The 18,696-nt window shown below is 50.3% G+C and overlaps 1 protein-coding gene across 1 annotated transcript in view; it reads right to left on the reverse strand.

The window, feature by feature from the left end:
* LOC140409173 (uncharacterized) overlaps positions 1 to 18,696 on the reverse strand; it is a 396,946-nt gene that overhangs the window by 153,245 nt on the left and 225,005 nt on the right. Inside the window, exon 5 of the mRNA XM_072497409.1 lies at positions 18,411 to 18,546. Within this exon, the coding sequence (XP_072353510.1) occupies positions 18,411 to 18,546 (136 nt within the window). The remainder of the gene's footprint in view (positions 1 to 18,410; positions 18,547 to 18,696) is intronic.

Consider the following 18,696-nt stretch of genomic DNA (forward strand, 5'->3'; position numbering starts at 1 on the left):
CGCCCAACGTCTGAAAATCCATGGAGGGTGATGGGATGATGGAGGTAGGGAGGTTTGGTAAAGGTAGGAATCCAAGGTTAACTTCTAGGAAGTGTCAGTTTGGCCAACTATGGTTACCCTCCCATTTTGTGTGGACAGGAAAAACTCTCTTGTTTTGTGTAGGATCGGAGGCTGTCCATTCCACACAAGGTGTACCTATGGTGTCCTCACAAATGCAAACAACCTATAATAATAATCTTTATTGTCACAAGTAGGCTTACATTAACACTGCAATGAAGTTACTGTGAAAAGCTCCTAGTCGGTGATGCGACCATCAATTCACACGAGACGAAGAATTGAAGTGAACAGTGGTTTTAACCAGCTAGATCTGTGCCTGACTGTGACTGCTCTGTACTGAGTGCCGCCTACAGGCTGCAGATCTATATACCTCCCCCGAGGGGGTGGAGCCATAGGCGGAGCCCACAAGGGCATCAACATAATACAATACAATGTAATGCAATACAATGGTGAATGGTAGCAGTAATACATTCACCACATTCACCCCATGTTAAAAGATTGCAGTCCAAACGGGGTGAAGTGGGCTCACAGATCGAGTCTGTCCGGTGCCTTGATCATTCACTGCGATCATCTGAGCTCTGGCTTCGCTGCGGGCACGGGTGTTGGGCTCGTTGACTCCGGGAGCGTGTCGTCTGGAGATTTATCCCTGTAGGTCGGCGATGGGGGGAGGGGTTGTAGGCCATGTAGGGGCGGGGGTGGTGTTCGGTGTAGGGTGAGGGGGGTAGGTGATGGTCGCAGGGGAACCGGCGGGTGCCAGATCCCGGAGGGAGACTGTATCTTGTCGGCCGTCGTGGTGCGCCACGTAGGCATACAGAGGGTTGGCGTGAATGAGCTGGACCCTCTCGACCAGGGGGTCGGAATTATGGCTCCTCACGTGCTTTTGGAGAAGGGCAGGGCCCGGCGTTGTCAGCCAGGATGGACCCGAGACACCGGAGGTGGATTTCCTGGGGAAGACAAATAGGCGGTCATGAGGGGTCTCGTTCGTGGCTGTGCAGAGGAGCAACCTAATTGAGTGGAGGGCGTCGGGGAGGACCTCCTGCCAGCGGGAAACTTGGAGACTTCTAGACCGTAGGGCCAGAAGGACGGCCTTCCATACCGTCGCGTTCTCCCTCTCCACCTGTCCGTTTCCCTGGGGGTTGTAGCTGGTAGTCCTGCTCGAGGCAATGCCCTTACCGAGCAGGTACTGACGCAGTTCGTCGCTCATAAACAAGGAGCCCCGGTCACTGTGGACATAAGTGGGGAAACCGAACAGGGTGAAGATGCTGTGCAGGGCCTTAATGACAGTGGCTGCGGTCATGTCGGGGCATGGGATGGCAAAGAGGAAGCGGGAGTACTTGTCAACGACGTTAAGAAAATACACGTTGCGGTCAGTGGAGGGGAGGGGCCCTTTGAAATCGACGCTGAGGCGCTCAAGGGGACGGGATTCCTTCACCAGGTGGGCCTTGTCTGGCTGATAGAAGTGCGGCTTGCACTCCGCGCAGACTTGGCAGTCCCTGGTCATGGCCCTGACCTCCTCAGTGGAGTGGGGCAGGTTGCGGGCTTTGATAAAGTGGAGAAGCCGGGTGACCCCGGGTGACAGAGGTCATTGTGGATGGCCCGAAGTCGGTCATCTTGCGCGCTGGCGCATGTGCCGCGGGACAGGGCATCTGGGGGCTCGTTGAGCTTCCCCAGACGATACACAATATCGTAATTATAGGCGGAGAGTTCGATTCTCCACCTCAAGATTTTATCATTCGTGATCTTGCCCCGCTGTGTGTTGTTGAACATAAAGGCTACCGATCGTTGGTCGGTGACGAGGGTGATCCTCCAGGTAGTGCCTCCAATGCCGCACAGCTTCCACAATGGCTTGAGCTTCTTTTTTGACCGAGGAGTGTCGAATCTCGGAGGCGTTGAGGGTAAGGGAAAAAAAGGCCACGTGCCTGCATGCCTGGTTAAGGGTAGCGTCCAGTGTGACATCTGACGCGTCGCTCTCCACCTGGAAGGGGATGGACTCGTGCATCGTGGCCTTGGTAATGTCTGCCTTGATGCGGTTGAAGGCCAGGCAGGTGTCAGTTGTCCGGGGGAAGATGGTGGCTTTGATAAGTGGGCGTGCTTTGTCCGCATAGTTGGGGACCCACTGGGCATAATATGAAAAGACCCGAGGCATCTTTTCAGGGCCTTGGATGTGGGGGAGGAGGAGTTGCAGGAAGGGGCGCATGCGGTCGGGGTCAGGCCCTAGGACTCCGTTTTCCACTACATAGCCGAGGATGGCCAGTCAGGTTGTGCGGAAAACGCATTTCTCTTGTTGTAGGTGAGATTGAGGGCTTGGGCGGTTTGGAGGAACTTCTGAAGGTTAGCGTCGTGGTCCTGCTGATCATGGTCGCAGATCGTGACGTTATCCAAGTACGGAAACGTGGCCCGCAGCCCGTACTGGTCAACCATTCGGTCCATCGTTCTTTGGAAGACCGAGACCCCGTTGGTGACGCCGAAGGGAACCCTGAGGAAGTGGAAGAGGTGGCCGTCTGCCTCAAAGGCAGTGTAGTGGCTGTCTTCCGGGCGGATCGGAAGCTGGTGGTATGCGGACTTCAGATCTACCGTGGAGAAAACCCGGTAGTGTGCAATCTGATTAACCATGTCCGCTATCCGGGGGAGGGGGTACGCATCGAGGTGATGTACCGATTCATGGTCTGGCTGTAGTCTACAACCATCCGGTTCTTTTCCCCGGTCCTGACGACTACCACTTGGGCTCTCCAGGGGCTATTGCTGGCCTCGATGAACCCCTCCCTCAAGAGCCGCTGGACCTCCGACTTGATAAAAATCCTGTCCTGGACACTGTACCACCTGCTCCTGGTGGCGACGGGTTTACAGTCGGCGGTGAGATTCGCGAAGAGCGAGGGAGGGGCGACATTAAGGGTCGCGAGGCTACATACGGTGAGAGGGGGTAGGGGCCCGCCGAACTTCAGGGTCAGGCTCCTGAGGTTACACTGGAAGTCCAGTCCAAACAGGAGAGGAGTGCAGAGATGGGGGAGGACATATCGTTTAAAATTGGCATGCTCGGCACCCTGTATCGCAAGGTTCGCGACACAGTACCCCCCGGATCTGCACTGAATGTGATCCGGAAGCAAGGGAGATTGTTTGGGATGCAGGGGAAATCTGGAGAGAACAGCACCTTACCGTGTCTGGGTGTATGAAGCTTTCTATGCTCCCAGAGTCAAATAGACAGGACGTTTCGTGCCCATTGACCCGGACGGTCATCATAGAGTTCCTGAGGTGCTTGCGCCGTGACTGGTCGAGGGTGACAGCGCCGAGCTGCAGGTAGCTGGCGTGGTCAGAGGTAAAGGAGTGGTCCCAAGACGGCGGCCCCCGTGGTCGCACGTGTCGGGCGGCATTGAAGATGGCGGCCAAGATGGCGGCCCCCATGAGTCGCACGTGTCGGGTAGGGTTAAAGGTGGCGGCCCCCACCGATACCACGGGGCTGATGACGCGTCCGAAGGGGGCGGTACCGGTAGGCACGCAGTCACGCTGCGGGCCTGTGAGTCAGTGAGCCGGGCCTGCGATTTAGGAGCTTTGGATCTGGCCAGGCAGACTTTGGCAAAGTGTCCTTTCTTGCCGCAGTCGCTACAGGTCGCGTTCCAAACCGGGCTGCGGTGCCTAAGCTGCTGGTTCTGGCCGCAGAAATAGCAGGGCAGCGCCCCGGGTTGGGCGGGCAGCCGCACGGCACAGACCTGGGACACCTGTGGCTGGGTGTCCACGAGGGAATCGCGTGGTCGGAGGGGAAAGCATTGAGGCTCTGGAAAGCTACTTCTAAGGAGGTGGATAGTTTTACCGTCTCTTCTAGGTCGAGGGCGCCCTTTTTGAGCAGGCGCTGTCTGACATAGTTGGACCGGACTCCAGCCACATAGGTGTCCCGGATGGCGAGTTCCATGTGCTGTGAGGCCGTGACGTCCTTGTAATTGTAGTTTCGAGCGAGTACCCTCAGGTCACGTAGGTATTCCTCCAGCGATTCCCCAGGACGTTGACAACAAGTGGTGAGGAGATGCCGCGCGAACACTTGGTTCACTGGCCTCATGTAGTGTCTTTTCGGGATCACGACCGCGTCTGCGTACGTGGTCGCTTCCTCGATAAATACGGAGATTCGGTGACTCACCCGGGCGTGGAAGAGACTCAGTTTCTGTGCCTCTGTGACGGCGGGCGAGGAGGAGGCGGCGAGGTAGGCCTCAAAACAGAGGAGCCAGAGCGAAAAGATTCCTTTGGCTTCAGCTGCCTGTGGGTCGAATTCCAGTCGATCAGGTTTGAGGGCAGCTTCCACAGCGATATCTTAGCTGATTAAATTGATGCAACCATCAATTCACGTGAGACGAAGAGTTGAAGCGAACAGTGGTTTTAATCAGCTACATCTGTGCCTGCCTGCAACTGCTCTGTACTGAGTGCCGCCTACAAGCTGCAGATCTATATACCTCCCCCGAGTGGGCGGAGCCATAGGCGGAGCCCACAAGGGCATCAACATAATACAATACAATGTAATGCAATACAATGGTGAATGGTAGCAGTAATACATTCACCACAGTCGGCATATTCCGGCGCCTGTTCGGGTAAACTGAGGGAGAATTCAGAATGTCCAAATTACCTCACAGCACGTCTTTCGGGACTTGTGGGAGGAAACCGGAGGACCCAGAGGAAACCCACGCAGACACAGGGAGAACGTCAGGCTCTGCACAGACAGTGGCCCAAGCTGGGAATCAAACCTGGGACCCTGCCGCTGTGACGCAAGTGCTAACTACTGTGCTACGGTGCCTGACAGTCCAATGGGAGAGTTACCAGGGCCTGACTTTTCAGAATAGCGAGCGCTTGGCACACATCATCCTGAGAGTCAGTGGGGAATGTATCCAGCCCACTCCTAAAGATCCACTGCCATTTTACACTCACTTGAGCATTGATTGGCAGCAAGCAGGACATCTGTCTTCCCTTGGGTGGAAGTCCTGCCTTGGTGAGCAGTCGGCCAATCTGATTGGCCAAAGCTCGCCTGCCCCTCCAGGCACAGTGCTGCAGTGGCCAGAAGAGGTACTGCAACGCCTTGTCTGAGCCTAGGCCAAACCTCAGGTAAATACCAGGGGTCCCTAGTGTAAGAGGATAAGAGACAACCTGAGAGTCGGGGGGGGATGTTATCATAGTGTTGAGGGGTAGGCCAGGGCAGATGGAGAGCCCGAGCTCCCAGGTCCCTGAGGGGAGGACACCCAAAATCTGAGGGAGTCTTCAGTTTGAGGCGCATCCCCAGCTCCCCGCCCAAGATTGAGAAAGGTCATTTTTTCTATTTGGCATCCTGATCCAACTGGTGCCCACCAGCTTAAAAAACAGGCTAGGTGGGAAAAGAACCTTAAGTGGTCATTACCTTATTAAAAGTAAGGTAAAGTCACCATAGTCCCAGATGACCACAGGCTGCTTTCCCCTTTGAGGGGGAGAGCTGACTGGTGGTGATTTAACCTGAGGATCACCTTATCAGGCAAGGCTGAGAAGGCGGAGCCTTCATGAATAACCTTAGGTGGTATGGGAATTGAACCCATGCTGCTGACCTCGCTCTGCATCAGGAACCAGCTGTCTAGCCAAGTGAGTTAAACCAGCCCCCATTACCTTAATAGGGCAAGGGCCAGCTTCCTGTCCGAAATCTTAGCCACCCGACCGTGAAATCGCATCTGAGTTGGGATGGGCAGGAATCCAGAGGGAATCCCATCCATGCCAATTTACATTCATGTTCCTACATTCCAGCACAACAGCAAGAGATCAGCAGTGGGTTCTACAAAATAGAATGGCCCCTGTATATGCCAACTGGTTGATTGCCACCCCATCCACCACCTTCAACATTCACTCCCTCCACCACCGATGCACACTGGCAGCAGTGTTTACCACCTGCAAGATGCGCTGTAGCAACTCACCGAGGCTCCCTTGACAGCACCTTCCAAACATGCAACCTCTACCACCTAGAAGGACAAGGGCAGCAGACACATGGGAACCACCACCTGCAAGTTCCCCTTCAAGTCACTCACCATCCTGACTTGAGTTATATCGTTGTTCCTTCACTGAAACTGGGTCAAAATCCTGGAACTCCCTCTCTAACAGCAGTGTGGGTGTACCTACATCACGTGGACTGCAGTGGTTCAAGAAGGTAAATCACCAGCACCTTCTCAAGGGCAATTAGGGATGGGCAATAGATGCTGTTCCAGCCAGCGATGCCGGGAAATAATTTTTAAAACCGCACAGGTCATCAAAACAAACTTAGATGCACAAATAAATGATAACATTTTGTTACAGGTACATCACTGCTACGTCGAATTGCATTCAATCTGTAACATAGCAACAGGCCATTCGGCACATCTGGACAATGCTGGCTGTACATGGGCCTCCTCCCACCCTACCCCATCTAACCCCTTCAGGTAATCCTTCTAATCATCTCTCCCGCATGTATTTATCTATCTTCCCCTTAAGTACATCCTTAGTACTCACCTCAGCTTGTTCTTGTGGTAGTGGGTTCCATATTCTAACCACTCTGAGAGAAAATAAGAGTTTTTTTTGCTGAATTCCCTATTGGATATATTTGTGACTATCTTATGTTAATAATCTATTGTTTTAGATTCCCCCCTGAAGTGAAAATATTTTTTCACATCTACTCCACCAAACCCTTCCACTGGCCTGCATTTTCATTCTTTAGGCAGATCGCCAGATGGCAGGAAAATTCCCGGCTCGGCCCACCTGCCTCAGGAGAAAGTATCCACAAGGACAGGGTTTAATCTTTTATTCCCATTAACCCACTAGGCACTATATAGAACCAATGAATCCTACAGTGATAATAGGAAGTGTAAAAAAATATATAAAACAGTAATTCATTCATAACTGTCCACTGTGTTAAAAAAAAAGTCCTTTTACTACAGGAAAATAAAAGTGACAATCATCCAGATCCTTTAATGTTTCAGTAGTTTCAACTGCAAATGCTTGAAACATGATCTTGACCTTGTGTTACTAAACATTGTGCAATTGACAGCACAGATCAGAGAGCCAGAGCTGTCAATCAAGCGGTGTTTTCCCCGTGACTCAAGTGTTTCAACAGACTAATGGATCACATAGGCTCTTAGCCAAGCCTCTTCATGTATTCTTGTCTGAGAGTCCAAGATGTCCAGAGAGAGAGTTTAAGTCCAGAATATTCCAGCCATTGAGTCTGACTTGGTCAAGTCCCACAACTGATCAGATAGATCACCAGATGAAGCTGGAGATAGGGCTTAGATCACCAGGCGGGGCATTATAATAATCTTGATTCGTGTCACAAGTAGGCTTACATTAACACTGCAATGAAGTTACTCTGAAAATCCCCTAGTCGCCACATTCCGGCGCCTGTTCGGGTACACTCGGGAAAATTCAGAATGTCCAAATTACCTAACAGTACATCTCTCGGGACTTATGGGAGGAAACCGGAGCACCCGGAGGAAACCCACACAGACACGGAGAACTTGCAGACTCCGCACAGACAGTGACCCAAGGCTGGAATGATAATCTTAAAACGAGCTTTGAGTTATTAAAGAGGAAGAGGCATAAATGTGACAGAAATACTCCGTTGGTTAACAGTTTCTCAGTTTGTTTTTATGCTGACTCTCGCTCCAGCCTTTGGGGGAGATTTAGATCAAACGATCTATCAAAGGAAGCTTGGAGTACCTCCGCAGAAGGTTTCAATTTCACTAATAAAATTGCATGAGTCATTAGTAACATTGTTGTTACATACCAGTAACATACTAATTATATTCCCTCTCAACACCGTGCCTGTGTGCAATGCTGTGTCTTTGTTTTTAATTAAGTAGATAATTAAAGCACAAGTTAATGTGGATGCACAACATTAGTGAGTTAATGGAGTGGTGTCACCCCATCAGGGTGAATTCTGGTTGGTTCAGCTCCTGAAGCAGCTGCTCTCAAGCACAGCTGTTGGAGCTGTGTGCCCCCTCCCGGTATCTCTCCCCACCCCGGCTTCCCTGGAGAATCTGCAGGGCGGCAGACAGTGTAACCTAAAAATCACCTTCATATGACATTCCCACAGAATCCCTTCAGTGCAGAAGGAGGCCATTTGGCCCATCGAGTCTGCACTAACCCTCTGAAAAACCACCTTACCTAGGCCCACTCTCCCACCCTATCCCCGTAACCCCACCTAACCTGCACATCCCAGGACACTAAAGGGCAATTTAAGCATAGCCAATCCACTTAACCTGCACGTCTTGGGTCTGAGACATTTTCAGGGATTCAGAACCCTGTTTGCCTAATCTTATCAAGTCATAGAAAGGCTAAAAGACAGAAAGAGACCATTCGGCCCATTGTGGGGGCTCTCTGCAAAAGCAACTCACCTCACTCCAGTCCCCCCACCCCACTTTCTTCCCTTCATCCTGCAAATTGTGTCTCTCCAGGCAATTGTCCAATTCTCTTGAGAAAGCCTCAATTGAATCTGCCTCCACCATACCCACAGGTGGCACGTTCCAGATCTGAACCATTCTCTGCTTGAAAGACGTTTTTCCTCATTTTGTTGTTGCTGGTGACACAGAATGTGCCAGAACAAGAGGAACAAAAGACTCTAGAGAGAAGATCACAAAAGGCTCTGGAGCAAGGGAGATAGAAGACCGCAGAAAGAGGGAGACAATATTCAAATAAACCGCAAGGTGGTTGCAGACCACGTCAGTGAAATGCATGAGCAGAAGGTAAATTACTCCATTCTACAGGACAATATTCACATTGGAGCTGAACTGAGAGATTTGAAGGGCAAGATTCCAGCTTTGAAAATGCACGATAACTGAAGACTTCAATGAACCAAGCTATGCGAGATCTGACCAAACCCATTTCCGACATGACACAGCAGTACCAGGAGGAAAGAATGACTCACAATTCTACCATTGGCAACTCAACCAAATAAACAGGTGAAATCATTGATCAACTAGCGAAGCTGCCACTATTAGTTGGTCAGGGAGAAGGGACCTCACCAACTGTACTGAGTACAGAACAAGAAGTCACCAAGGCAAAAAGAGCTATGGGAATGACACTTTCCGAACAAGGAACCCAGACTACAAACAATGCCAACGCGCACATGGACCATTAAGAGACCTACACAATTTAAAGACCATGTATGCAATGCATGTGCAGTGACTGATTTGTAGAACAAATAGCTGTTAATGCATGAGAACAGTGGGTGTACAACGGGTAACTTTGGTAACTCAGTCACACAGGATCTTGTATACAAATGCATTTTTTGTTCGCAGGGAAAGGGGCAATGTTTGAGTTTTGAAAATGCAATCTTCCTAAGTGTACTACCCAACTAGCCAGAGTAATGTGACTCTGCCATGAGGCAAGCTGCCTGTAGGCTGCCATTTCTACCCAGTTCAATAAAGCCTCTCAACTGAGACAAACAATGAAGATGCTATCCTACATGAAACAGAAGGGATCTTGCAGGTGGCGATGTTCCCATGCTGTCCCTGTTCTTCTAGGTGGTAGAGATTATGGATGGCCAGCCGCGTTTTCCGGCATAGCACCCCCCTTCCGGCAATGGATTCTCCGTTCCTGCAGCATGCCAATGGGGTTTGCCTTTGTGGCCATGCCCACACTGTCGGGAAATCCGCGGGTGTGGGTGTGCTGCCGGCAGACCAGAAGATCCCACCGACAGAGAATTCCGCTGTGTGGGTTTGGAAGGTGCTGTTGAAAGAGCCTTGGTGAGTTGCTCGGAAACTTGCCTTTAGCAATTCCTCGCTGCTCCCACGTATTGACAAGTCCCGTAAGTCTGCTGGTATGTGGTGGTTTTACAGCATCCTACAGATTCATCAATCTGCCTCACTTTTAGCACACACTCGAATTGAGAGTTTAATAAAATACGGAGCTAACTTCTCGCGAGAAAAAATACATCAAAGCGAGTTAGTAGACATTAAATCATATTAGCACTGTCCCCTGCCTCCCAGCCCAGGCAGCATCTGATTGAATTATTCATCAGAGAGCCTCTAGTGTAATGTCATCTGTCTTAGAGCTCACTAAACAAGGTTTCAAAATTCCTTTTGAGATGTAATGAATCTCACAGCTCCCAGTACTGTGAAACTGTCCAGTTAAAGTATTGAGCAGGTACCTTTAACACCAGGACAGAAAATAACTTGAATAAGATTAGATGGTTCGAATGTCTTCTTTATGCCACATGGCAGCCGTGGCCCATCAGGTAGAGCTCTTGCCATTGACTCAGGTGGTTGCCCACAGGTCAATGCGGTAAATCCCTCAGCACTGTTTAAAGAAACATGAGAGAGTTTTCCAAGGTGTCCTGATGCTCAATATTTATCTGTCAACTAACATCATGTTAATTAAAAAATTTCTATTCATGATCTCATCTGCTTGTGAGAGCCTGCTGGGCACAAACTGACTATTGTGTGTCTGATTTTGCAATAGTCGCTACATTTCAAAATTACTCAACTGACTTCAAAGGCTTTGAGATGTCCTGAGGTTGTGTAAGGTGCTATACAAATGTACGTCTTCTTATGACTTCTTCATAGCCCAGCTGTGCACTCAACAGCAACAGTGCTATCACAGCTTGCAATGACATGGCACCTATCATGTGGTGTACAGTCTCGAGGCATTTCATTGGAGTGTAATCCTGCAGCCTCACGATGTGCTATGAAGACACTTCATGGTTGATCAAAGAGGTTTTAAAGAGTGTCTTAAATGGTTTAGGGAGGGATTTCCGGAGATGAGGGTTTACGCTCACTGGGTGGAATTGAACATTCTCCCTTCAGGAGAGCTTGGAGGTGGGGAGGGCATTTAATCAGGTTTGAGAGCAAAGGACGGGTATTCCATTGTCTTTTTGCCCCGATTAGGTCTGTGGTGGGGAGAAGGGCATGGCGGGGGGGGTTCATTCAAAGGTATGTCGGATTGACTGAGCTGGCACCAGACAGAGGGAACCCATTGAGAGCCATACAACCTGCCCTTTCTTTCACTTCCCCTGCCTTCCCTATCCTGTGACTCCCATCTCGTCCTCACTCGCCTCTGGACTCGGTCCCTCACTAACCCTGGACTCTGGTGGATGCATTGCCAGCGGTGATTGCAATGGGGAACTGCAGGCCTCTGATTGGTTGCCAGCTCGCAGGGGGCTAAGATTTTGAAGCCCGAGCTCCTTAGTTCCAGGGAAGGCTGTCTGCCAACCACATATGGGGAGGCGGTGGCATAGTGGTATTGTCGCTGGACTAGTAATCCAGAGATCCAGAATAATGATCGGGGACACGGGTTCGAATCCCACCACAGCAGGGGATGGAATTTAAACTCAAAGTCTAATGATGACCATGAAACCATTGTCGTAAAAACCCATCTGGTTCATTAATGTCCATCCTTACCCGGTTTGGCCTACATGTGACTCCAGATCCACAGCAATGTGGTTCACTCTTAAATGCCCTCTGAAATGGCCTAGCAAGCCACTCAGTTGTATTCAACCACTACGAAGACACAAAAAAGGAATGAAACCAAAAAAGGAATGGCAACAGCAAACCCAGCCCTGTCGACCCTGCAAAGTCATTCTTACTAACATCTGGGGGCTTGTGCCAAAGTTGGGAGAGCTGTCTCACAGACTAGTTAAGCAATGGCCTGACAAAGTCATATTCACAGAATCATATCATACAGATAATATCCCAACAGCACTATCACCATTCCTGGGTATGTCCTGTCTCACCGGCAGGACAGACCCAGCAGAGGTGCCAGCACAGTGGTATACAGTCAGGAGGGAGTTGCCTTGGGAGTCCTCAACATCGACTCTGGACCCCATGAAGTCTCATGGCTTCAGGTTAAACAGGGGCAAGGAAACCTCCTGCTGATTGCCACCATCAGCTGATGAATCAGTACTCCTCCATGTTGAACACCACTTGGAGGAAGCGCCGAGGGTGGCAAGGACACAGAATATGCTCTGGGTAGGGGACTTCAATGTCCATCACCAAGAGGGGCTCGGTAGCACCACCACAGACCGAGCTGGTCGGGTCCTAAGGACATAGCTGCTAGACTGGGACTGCAGCAGGTGGTGAGGGAACCAACAAGAGGGAAAAGCATACTTGACCTCATCCTCCCCAATCTGCCTGCTGCAGAAGCATCTGTCCATGACAGTATCGGTAGAAGTGACCACCGCACAGTCCTTGTGGAGACAAAGACCCGTCTTCACACTGAGGATGTCCTCCATCGTCTTGTGTGGCACTACCACCGTGCTAAATGGGATAGACTTCAAACAGATCCAGCAACTCACAACTGGGCATCCATGAGGTGCTGTGGGCCATCAGCAGCAGCAGAATTGTGTTCAAACACAATCTGTAACCTCATGGCCCAGCATATACCCCACTCTACCATTACCACCAAATCAGAGGATTAACCCTGGTTCAATGAGCAGTGCAGGAGAGCATGTCAGGAGCAACATCAGGCATACCGAAAAATGGGGCATCTACCTGGTGAAGTTACAACACAGGATTACTTGTGTATCAAACAGCGTAAGCAGCAAGTAATAGACAGAGCTAAGCAATTCCACAATGAACACTTCCGATCTAAGCTCTGCAGTCCTGCCACATCCAATCGTGAATGGTGGTGGACAATTAAACAACTCACTGGAGGAGGAGTTCCACAAGTATCCCCATCCTCAATGATGGAGGAGCCCAGCACGTATGTGCAAAAGCCAAGGCTGAGGCATTCGCAACACTCTTCAGCCAGAAATGCCAAGTGGATGATCCATCTCGGTCTCTTCCAGAGGTCCACTGCATCACAGATGTCAGTCTTCAGCCAATACGATTCACTCCACGCGATATCAAGAAACGGTTGACGGCTCTGGATATTGCAAACGCTATGGACCCTGACAATATCCCAGCAATAGTACTGAAGACTTATGATCCAGAACTTGCCGCACCCCTAGCCAAGCTGTTCCAGTACAGCTACAACACTGGCATCTACCCAGCAACGTGGAAAGTTGCCCAGGTGTGTCGTGTACACAGGAAACAGGACAAATCCAACCCATCCAATTACCGCCCTATCAGTCTTTCTCCATCATCAGCAAAGTGATGGAAGGAGTCATCAACAGTGCTATCAAGCGGCACCTACTCAGCAATAACCTGCTCACGGATGCTCAGTTTGGGTTCCGCCAGGATCACTCAGCTCCTGACCTCATTACAGCCTTGGTTCAAACATGGATGCCAGCTGAATGCCAGTGGCATCAAGGAGCCGTAGCTAAACTGGAGTCAATGGGAATCGGGGAAAACTTTCCGCTGGCTGGAGTCATACCTGGCACAAAGGAAGATGATTGTGGTATTTGGAGGTCAATCATCTCAACTCCAGGACATCACTGCAGGAGTTCCTCAAGTTGGTGTCCGAGGCCCAACCATCTTCAGCTTCTTCATCAATGATCTCCCTTCCATCATAAGGTCAGAAGTGAGCATGTTCATTGATGACTGCACACTGTTCAGCACCACTTTCGACTCCTCAGACACTGAAGCATTCAATGTCCAAACACAGCAGGACCTGGACAATATTCAGGCTTGGGCTGACAAATGGCAAGTAACATTCGCACCACACAAGTGCCAGGCAATGACCATATCCAACAAGAGAGGATCGACCCTTGACAGTCAATAGCATTACCATCGCTGAATCTCCCACTATCAATGTCCTGAAGATCACGTGGCACAGAAACTGAACTTTGACTAGCCATATAAACACTGTAGCTGCCCGAGCAGGTCAGAGGTTTTGATCCTGCAACAAGTAACTCACCTCCTGACTCCCCCATGATTTCCCACCATCTACAAAGCACAAGTAAGGAGGTTGATGTGATACTCTCCACTTGCCTGGATGAGTGCAACTCCAACAACACACAAGAAGCTCAACACCATTCAGGACAAAGCACCCATTTGATTAGCATCCCTTCCACCACATTCAACATTGTCACGTGAGAGTACCTTTAAGAAATGGGTGTTTATAAATGGGTGTGTATATAAATATCTGTAGTGAGAGTCCCTTTTTAAAAATGGGTATTTATTACTGCAGTGATGTCAGAGAGTGGGTGGAGCTGGGCTGTCTGTCCCCTTTTTACTTTCGTTTTAAGCTGTTTGCTGCAGGGTGTGTTTTAGTTTCGTTTTCAGTGTTGGAGCTGAAGCCAGACAGAGCAGGTGTACTGTTGATCTCTCTGCCATGAAAAGACTATCTCTTGATCATTTGGTGAATTCAGAATTGTAACTGTTTTCAGTAGTGCTACTGTGAGGCCGTAGTGTCAATAACGGGCCTGACCCGGTGTTCTCCGGGGCCTCGGCGATGCTCAGCCTCCGATGGGCCGAGTTCCCGGCGCCGTGGTTCACCTTTGCTTTTAAAAATCGTCATGGCTGCTGAGGGAGAGAGAGGGGGTACGAAAAGAGTCCAATATCGCCATGGTTTGCTAACAGCCGCTGGCCGGAGGGCTCCTGCCAGGGCCGGGGGGGGGGGGGGAGGGGGGGCGAGTAGCGGGGGGTGGCCAGGAGGTGGGCTGTGGGGTCGGGGTGGACAGGCATGGATCACCATTGCCGCAGCCGGAAAGGCTGCCATGCAGCTGCGCACGCCGCTGGCAGTCTACTGTGAACTTAGGGCGACGGGTCGTATAGGTGTCCCCCCAGGTCACACGCCTACCTGCCCTCTGCGCCAGCCGGCCCATCCGCAGGATGGGAGTGCTCCATCCAGCACAACTAGTGTGTGTGGGGAGTGAAGTGTGTACATGCGGCTGCAACTTGTCAGCCTCTCGAGTGTCAATCACGGTGAAATGGAGGTGAATCCTCCATTGTTTTTCATTGGAATCGATTGTGTTCCATGTGACACCGGTGCTCGCCCCTCCACAGTTGCTGAATTGATCCAGGGTTCGGCACCAATTTTGCTGTTGTGAAAGTCCACAAATTCTTCGTCGGCATCAACATTTAGTCACAGAAACGGAGAATCCCGCCTCCTAATTTTTTTAATTCAACCCGTCAGGTCCCGAGGTCTGTCTGTTCAGCATAGGTGACCAGAGCTGTCTAAAACTCTGGGTTTGGACCTCTAGCCCCTGGGCACCTGTGTTTGGAACCATCTGCATCCCCTCTCCTGGGCCCTTCATAAGAGGTGCTGGAGGGGTGCGCTCCAGCAGCACTCCGTCCCTGGAGGAATTGCCCCTGCTGCGACTCTCTGTTCACGTGGGGCTTTTCTGCTAAGGTTCAGCAATCTGCACAAATTCACCCCCGTCACCCTCAAAACCCTCTTTCCCCTCTGCCCTGATGTTCCTCCCTTTCTCCTGAAGTGGCTGTTCTCCGCACACACAACCCACACACTCAAGGCCAATAGATAGGGGGTGGGAGGAGGTCACTGGATTCCAGTCAGGAGTGGGAGCCTCAAACAGCCTTGACTCCCATCCAGGGCCACTGTAGCATCCCCATTGTCTCTTCATGAGCAGGCATTGATGCTGGGGCTCTCCCTATTCCGTGGCAGCACCCTGATGGGCACTAAACCATCATCGCTAGAAGATTGTCAGACCTAAATAGAAATGTAAGTGGCAAAAAAAGGTTGACTACAGTGAGATTCCCAGTGCTACAATCGACAGACACACTCAAAAATACCCTTTCACTTACACCCGAGTAACCTGCATAGTGTAAGTGACTTAGCGCACACAAGAGATCTGTATCAGTTAACAGATCTGTGTGACATAGAGAGACCTGTATCAGATACCACAGTAAATAGGCTGAAGATTCAGTTAACCCAACAGCGATTGCAAAAGGCAGACTGTCAGTGCAGGGGCCATGTCGAACGAGTCTAAGGTGTACATGTGTATTGAAGTCAATGTCTGAAACAGTGAAACGTAAAACTGTCTGCTAAAGACAATTCCAAAGCAATCACATAGTTTCAAAGTGGCCAGTATATATTGGGTTACACTGAATAAAAGCAAAACAATAGATGAAAAATTTGGTTCCTTCGAGCCCATGGCCGGGATTCTCCGACCCCCCACCGGGTCGGAGAATCCCCGGGGGAGGTGCGAATCCCGCCCTGCCACCCCGCGCCGGCTGCCCTATTCTCCGGCACCATTTTTCGGGGGCCGGCAGGATTCCCGCCACGCCAGTCGGGGGCCGTTGACAGCGGCCCCCACCCGCCGATTCTCCAGGCCCCGATGGGCCGACTGGCTGTCCAGTTTTGGCCCAGTCCCACCGGCATGAATTACTCACCTCATGCACGGCGAGACCTGGCAGGTAAATGTGCGGGGGCGGTCCTGGGGGGCGGCGCGGGGGGATCCGACCCTGGGGGGCCCCACGGTGGTCTGGCCCGCGATCGGGACCTACCGATCCTGCGGGTGGGCTGTTTCCGTGGGTGCCTTCTTTCCTCCGCGCCGGGCCCCTGTAGGGCTCCGCCATATTGCCCGGGGGCCGGCGCGGAGAAGAGAACCCCCGCGCGTGCGCGGAAATATGCCGGCCGGTCCACACATGCGCGAGATCACGCCGGCCGTTCCGCGCATGTGCGAACTCGTGCCGGCCCTTCGCTGCTGGCTGGAGCGGCGCCAATCACTCCGGCGTCAAACTAGTCCCCGGAAATGTGGAGGATTCCTCACTTTCGGGGGCTGTTGACGCCAGTGTGGTTGGCGCCGGTTTTCCCACCGGCGTGGGGACGTAGTCCCCAGAAGGCAGAATTCCGCCCCATTTTCTTGGTGCTGCACCTTTCTGGTGTGAGCTGCTCGAATTTAGTGAGGGCTTGAGCACTTGTAGGAGACCTTCAGCAGAATTAGGGGCTGTTTTAGCACACTGGGCTAAATCGCTGGCTTTGAAAGCAGACCAAGGCAGGCCAGCAGCACGGTTCAATTCCCGTAACAGCCTCTCCAAACAGGCGCCGGAATATGGCGACTAGGGGCTTTTCACAATAACTTCATTTGAAGCCTACTTGTGACAATAAGCGATTTTCATTTCATTTCATTTTCATTTTCATTTCATTTCATTATGTAGAGTAGACAGATTTTGCGCAACCCCAGTGTTGCCAGTTTGCAGTTAAATGCTCCTTTAACACCGTCTCTTAAACATGCACAACTGATCCCATCAGCACTATTTAAAAGGATTTTCAGGTTAGTTTGGGCTGATTTTGATTGGTTTTATTGCCATTACAGAAGTGATCAGTGGTTTGCTGAAAGTTCCTTAAAGTTGCCAAAGTCTATAGCGAACGATAAGGCAGGTGCTGGAGTTTATTATCCTGAATTCAAAGATTCTATGTCAATCACATTCTCCTTGCCGTAGAGCAGAATAAGCAGTGTCTGTGGAAGGAAAAATTCTCAAAAAATAAAATTGAAAAATTTTCAATACAAATGGCAACAAAAGCGAAGTATGAAAATCAGTGTGAAAGGAGAAAATAAATTCAGGCAGAAGAATTGCACCAAGCCTCATTTAAATATTCTGGAACACGAAGTTATGACATATTTTCAGTAAGAATGAGGAACATTTCAGAGATGTTCTTTGAGAAAGAAAGATCTTGTGACATTGCTTTAAAGAAAAGCTCTGAATCCTGTCAGAACCATGCAGAAACTCTGGCTATATTTCTTCAGAAGCTATTTCTGCTCACCCTCTAATCAGACAAGTCTTAACTGCTTTGAAAGACTGCTAATATATCTACAGGCGAGTATATCTACAGGCATATCTTTAACTAAACTGCAGAGAGCAAACTGCTTGACTTCTGTTCACAGCTTCATCTAAAACTCATCTGACCTGCTTTTCCTGCAAAATGCCTGATACCTTCGTTCCACCCAGCAATGATGTCATCTTACCAAGCTGAAATCTAATTCGCTCCACAGGGAATCCCCTTAATCCAAACAAAAGTGCATTAGCCCAAGCCTTTTACGATGGTTTAATTGCACCCTGGTTCCCAAAACCTTTGGTGGCTTTCAAATTTTGAAAACATGACTGCAGCAGTCAAACACATTCTAGCCCAGGCTTTTAACCCTTATTGCACCAAATACCTCTGAAATTCCTAAATTCATCACAGGATCGAGAGGAGAAATCCACGGGCGGGGGTGGGGAGCAGGGGTCCATCATTGTCCTCTCACATCTGGACACCTCTGCCACAGTTTAATGGATTCACCGATGGGGAATGTACCCTATGGGTGATGTGAGCCTGATGTTTAAATCTACGCCCCACCTCCAAATATCTGCTGGCGTCGATGCCAGACAATTCTGACTGTTGGGAGAAAGAGGGCAGGAAAGTGGGATGAATAGAATTGTTGGGGAAATTAGCATCAATGTAAACATTAGTCATCTAATCACTGGAAAAAAATCAACATGGTTTTAAGCAGTCCCTCTCCATTGGAATTGATTGAGTTTTACCCAGAGAGAGCTCGATTATTGTCCACTTACCTGCCTAGGTTTATAAGGAACACAAAGCTACAAGCGAATGACATGTGGAAGATGTAAGAGGTCCAAGGTACCCAGTAGTGTCTGTCATAAATATTGGGGTCCGTGTCGTGCCAAGTCCACCAAAGTAGCTTGATGCCTGAAAGTTACATTGAACAAATGTTAACGGGGATGGTTATGATGAGACACACGTGAACCTCACACACCATCTGAGAACTACAGCGACTCAGTGCTGATTGCGTTAGGTCAACCCACACACAGGGAAGGAGCTTGGCACCAGCCCATGTGC

Source organism: Scyliorhinus torazame, chromosome 1 (assembly GCF_047496885.1).
Source record: "Scyliorhinus torazame isolate Kashiwa2021f chromosome 1, sScyTor2.1, whole genome shotgun sequence".
NCBI classification, from domain to species: domain Eukaryota; kingdom Metazoa; phylum Chordata; class Chondrichthyes; order Carcharhiniformes; family Scyliorhinidae; genus Scyliorhinus; species Scyliorhinus torazame.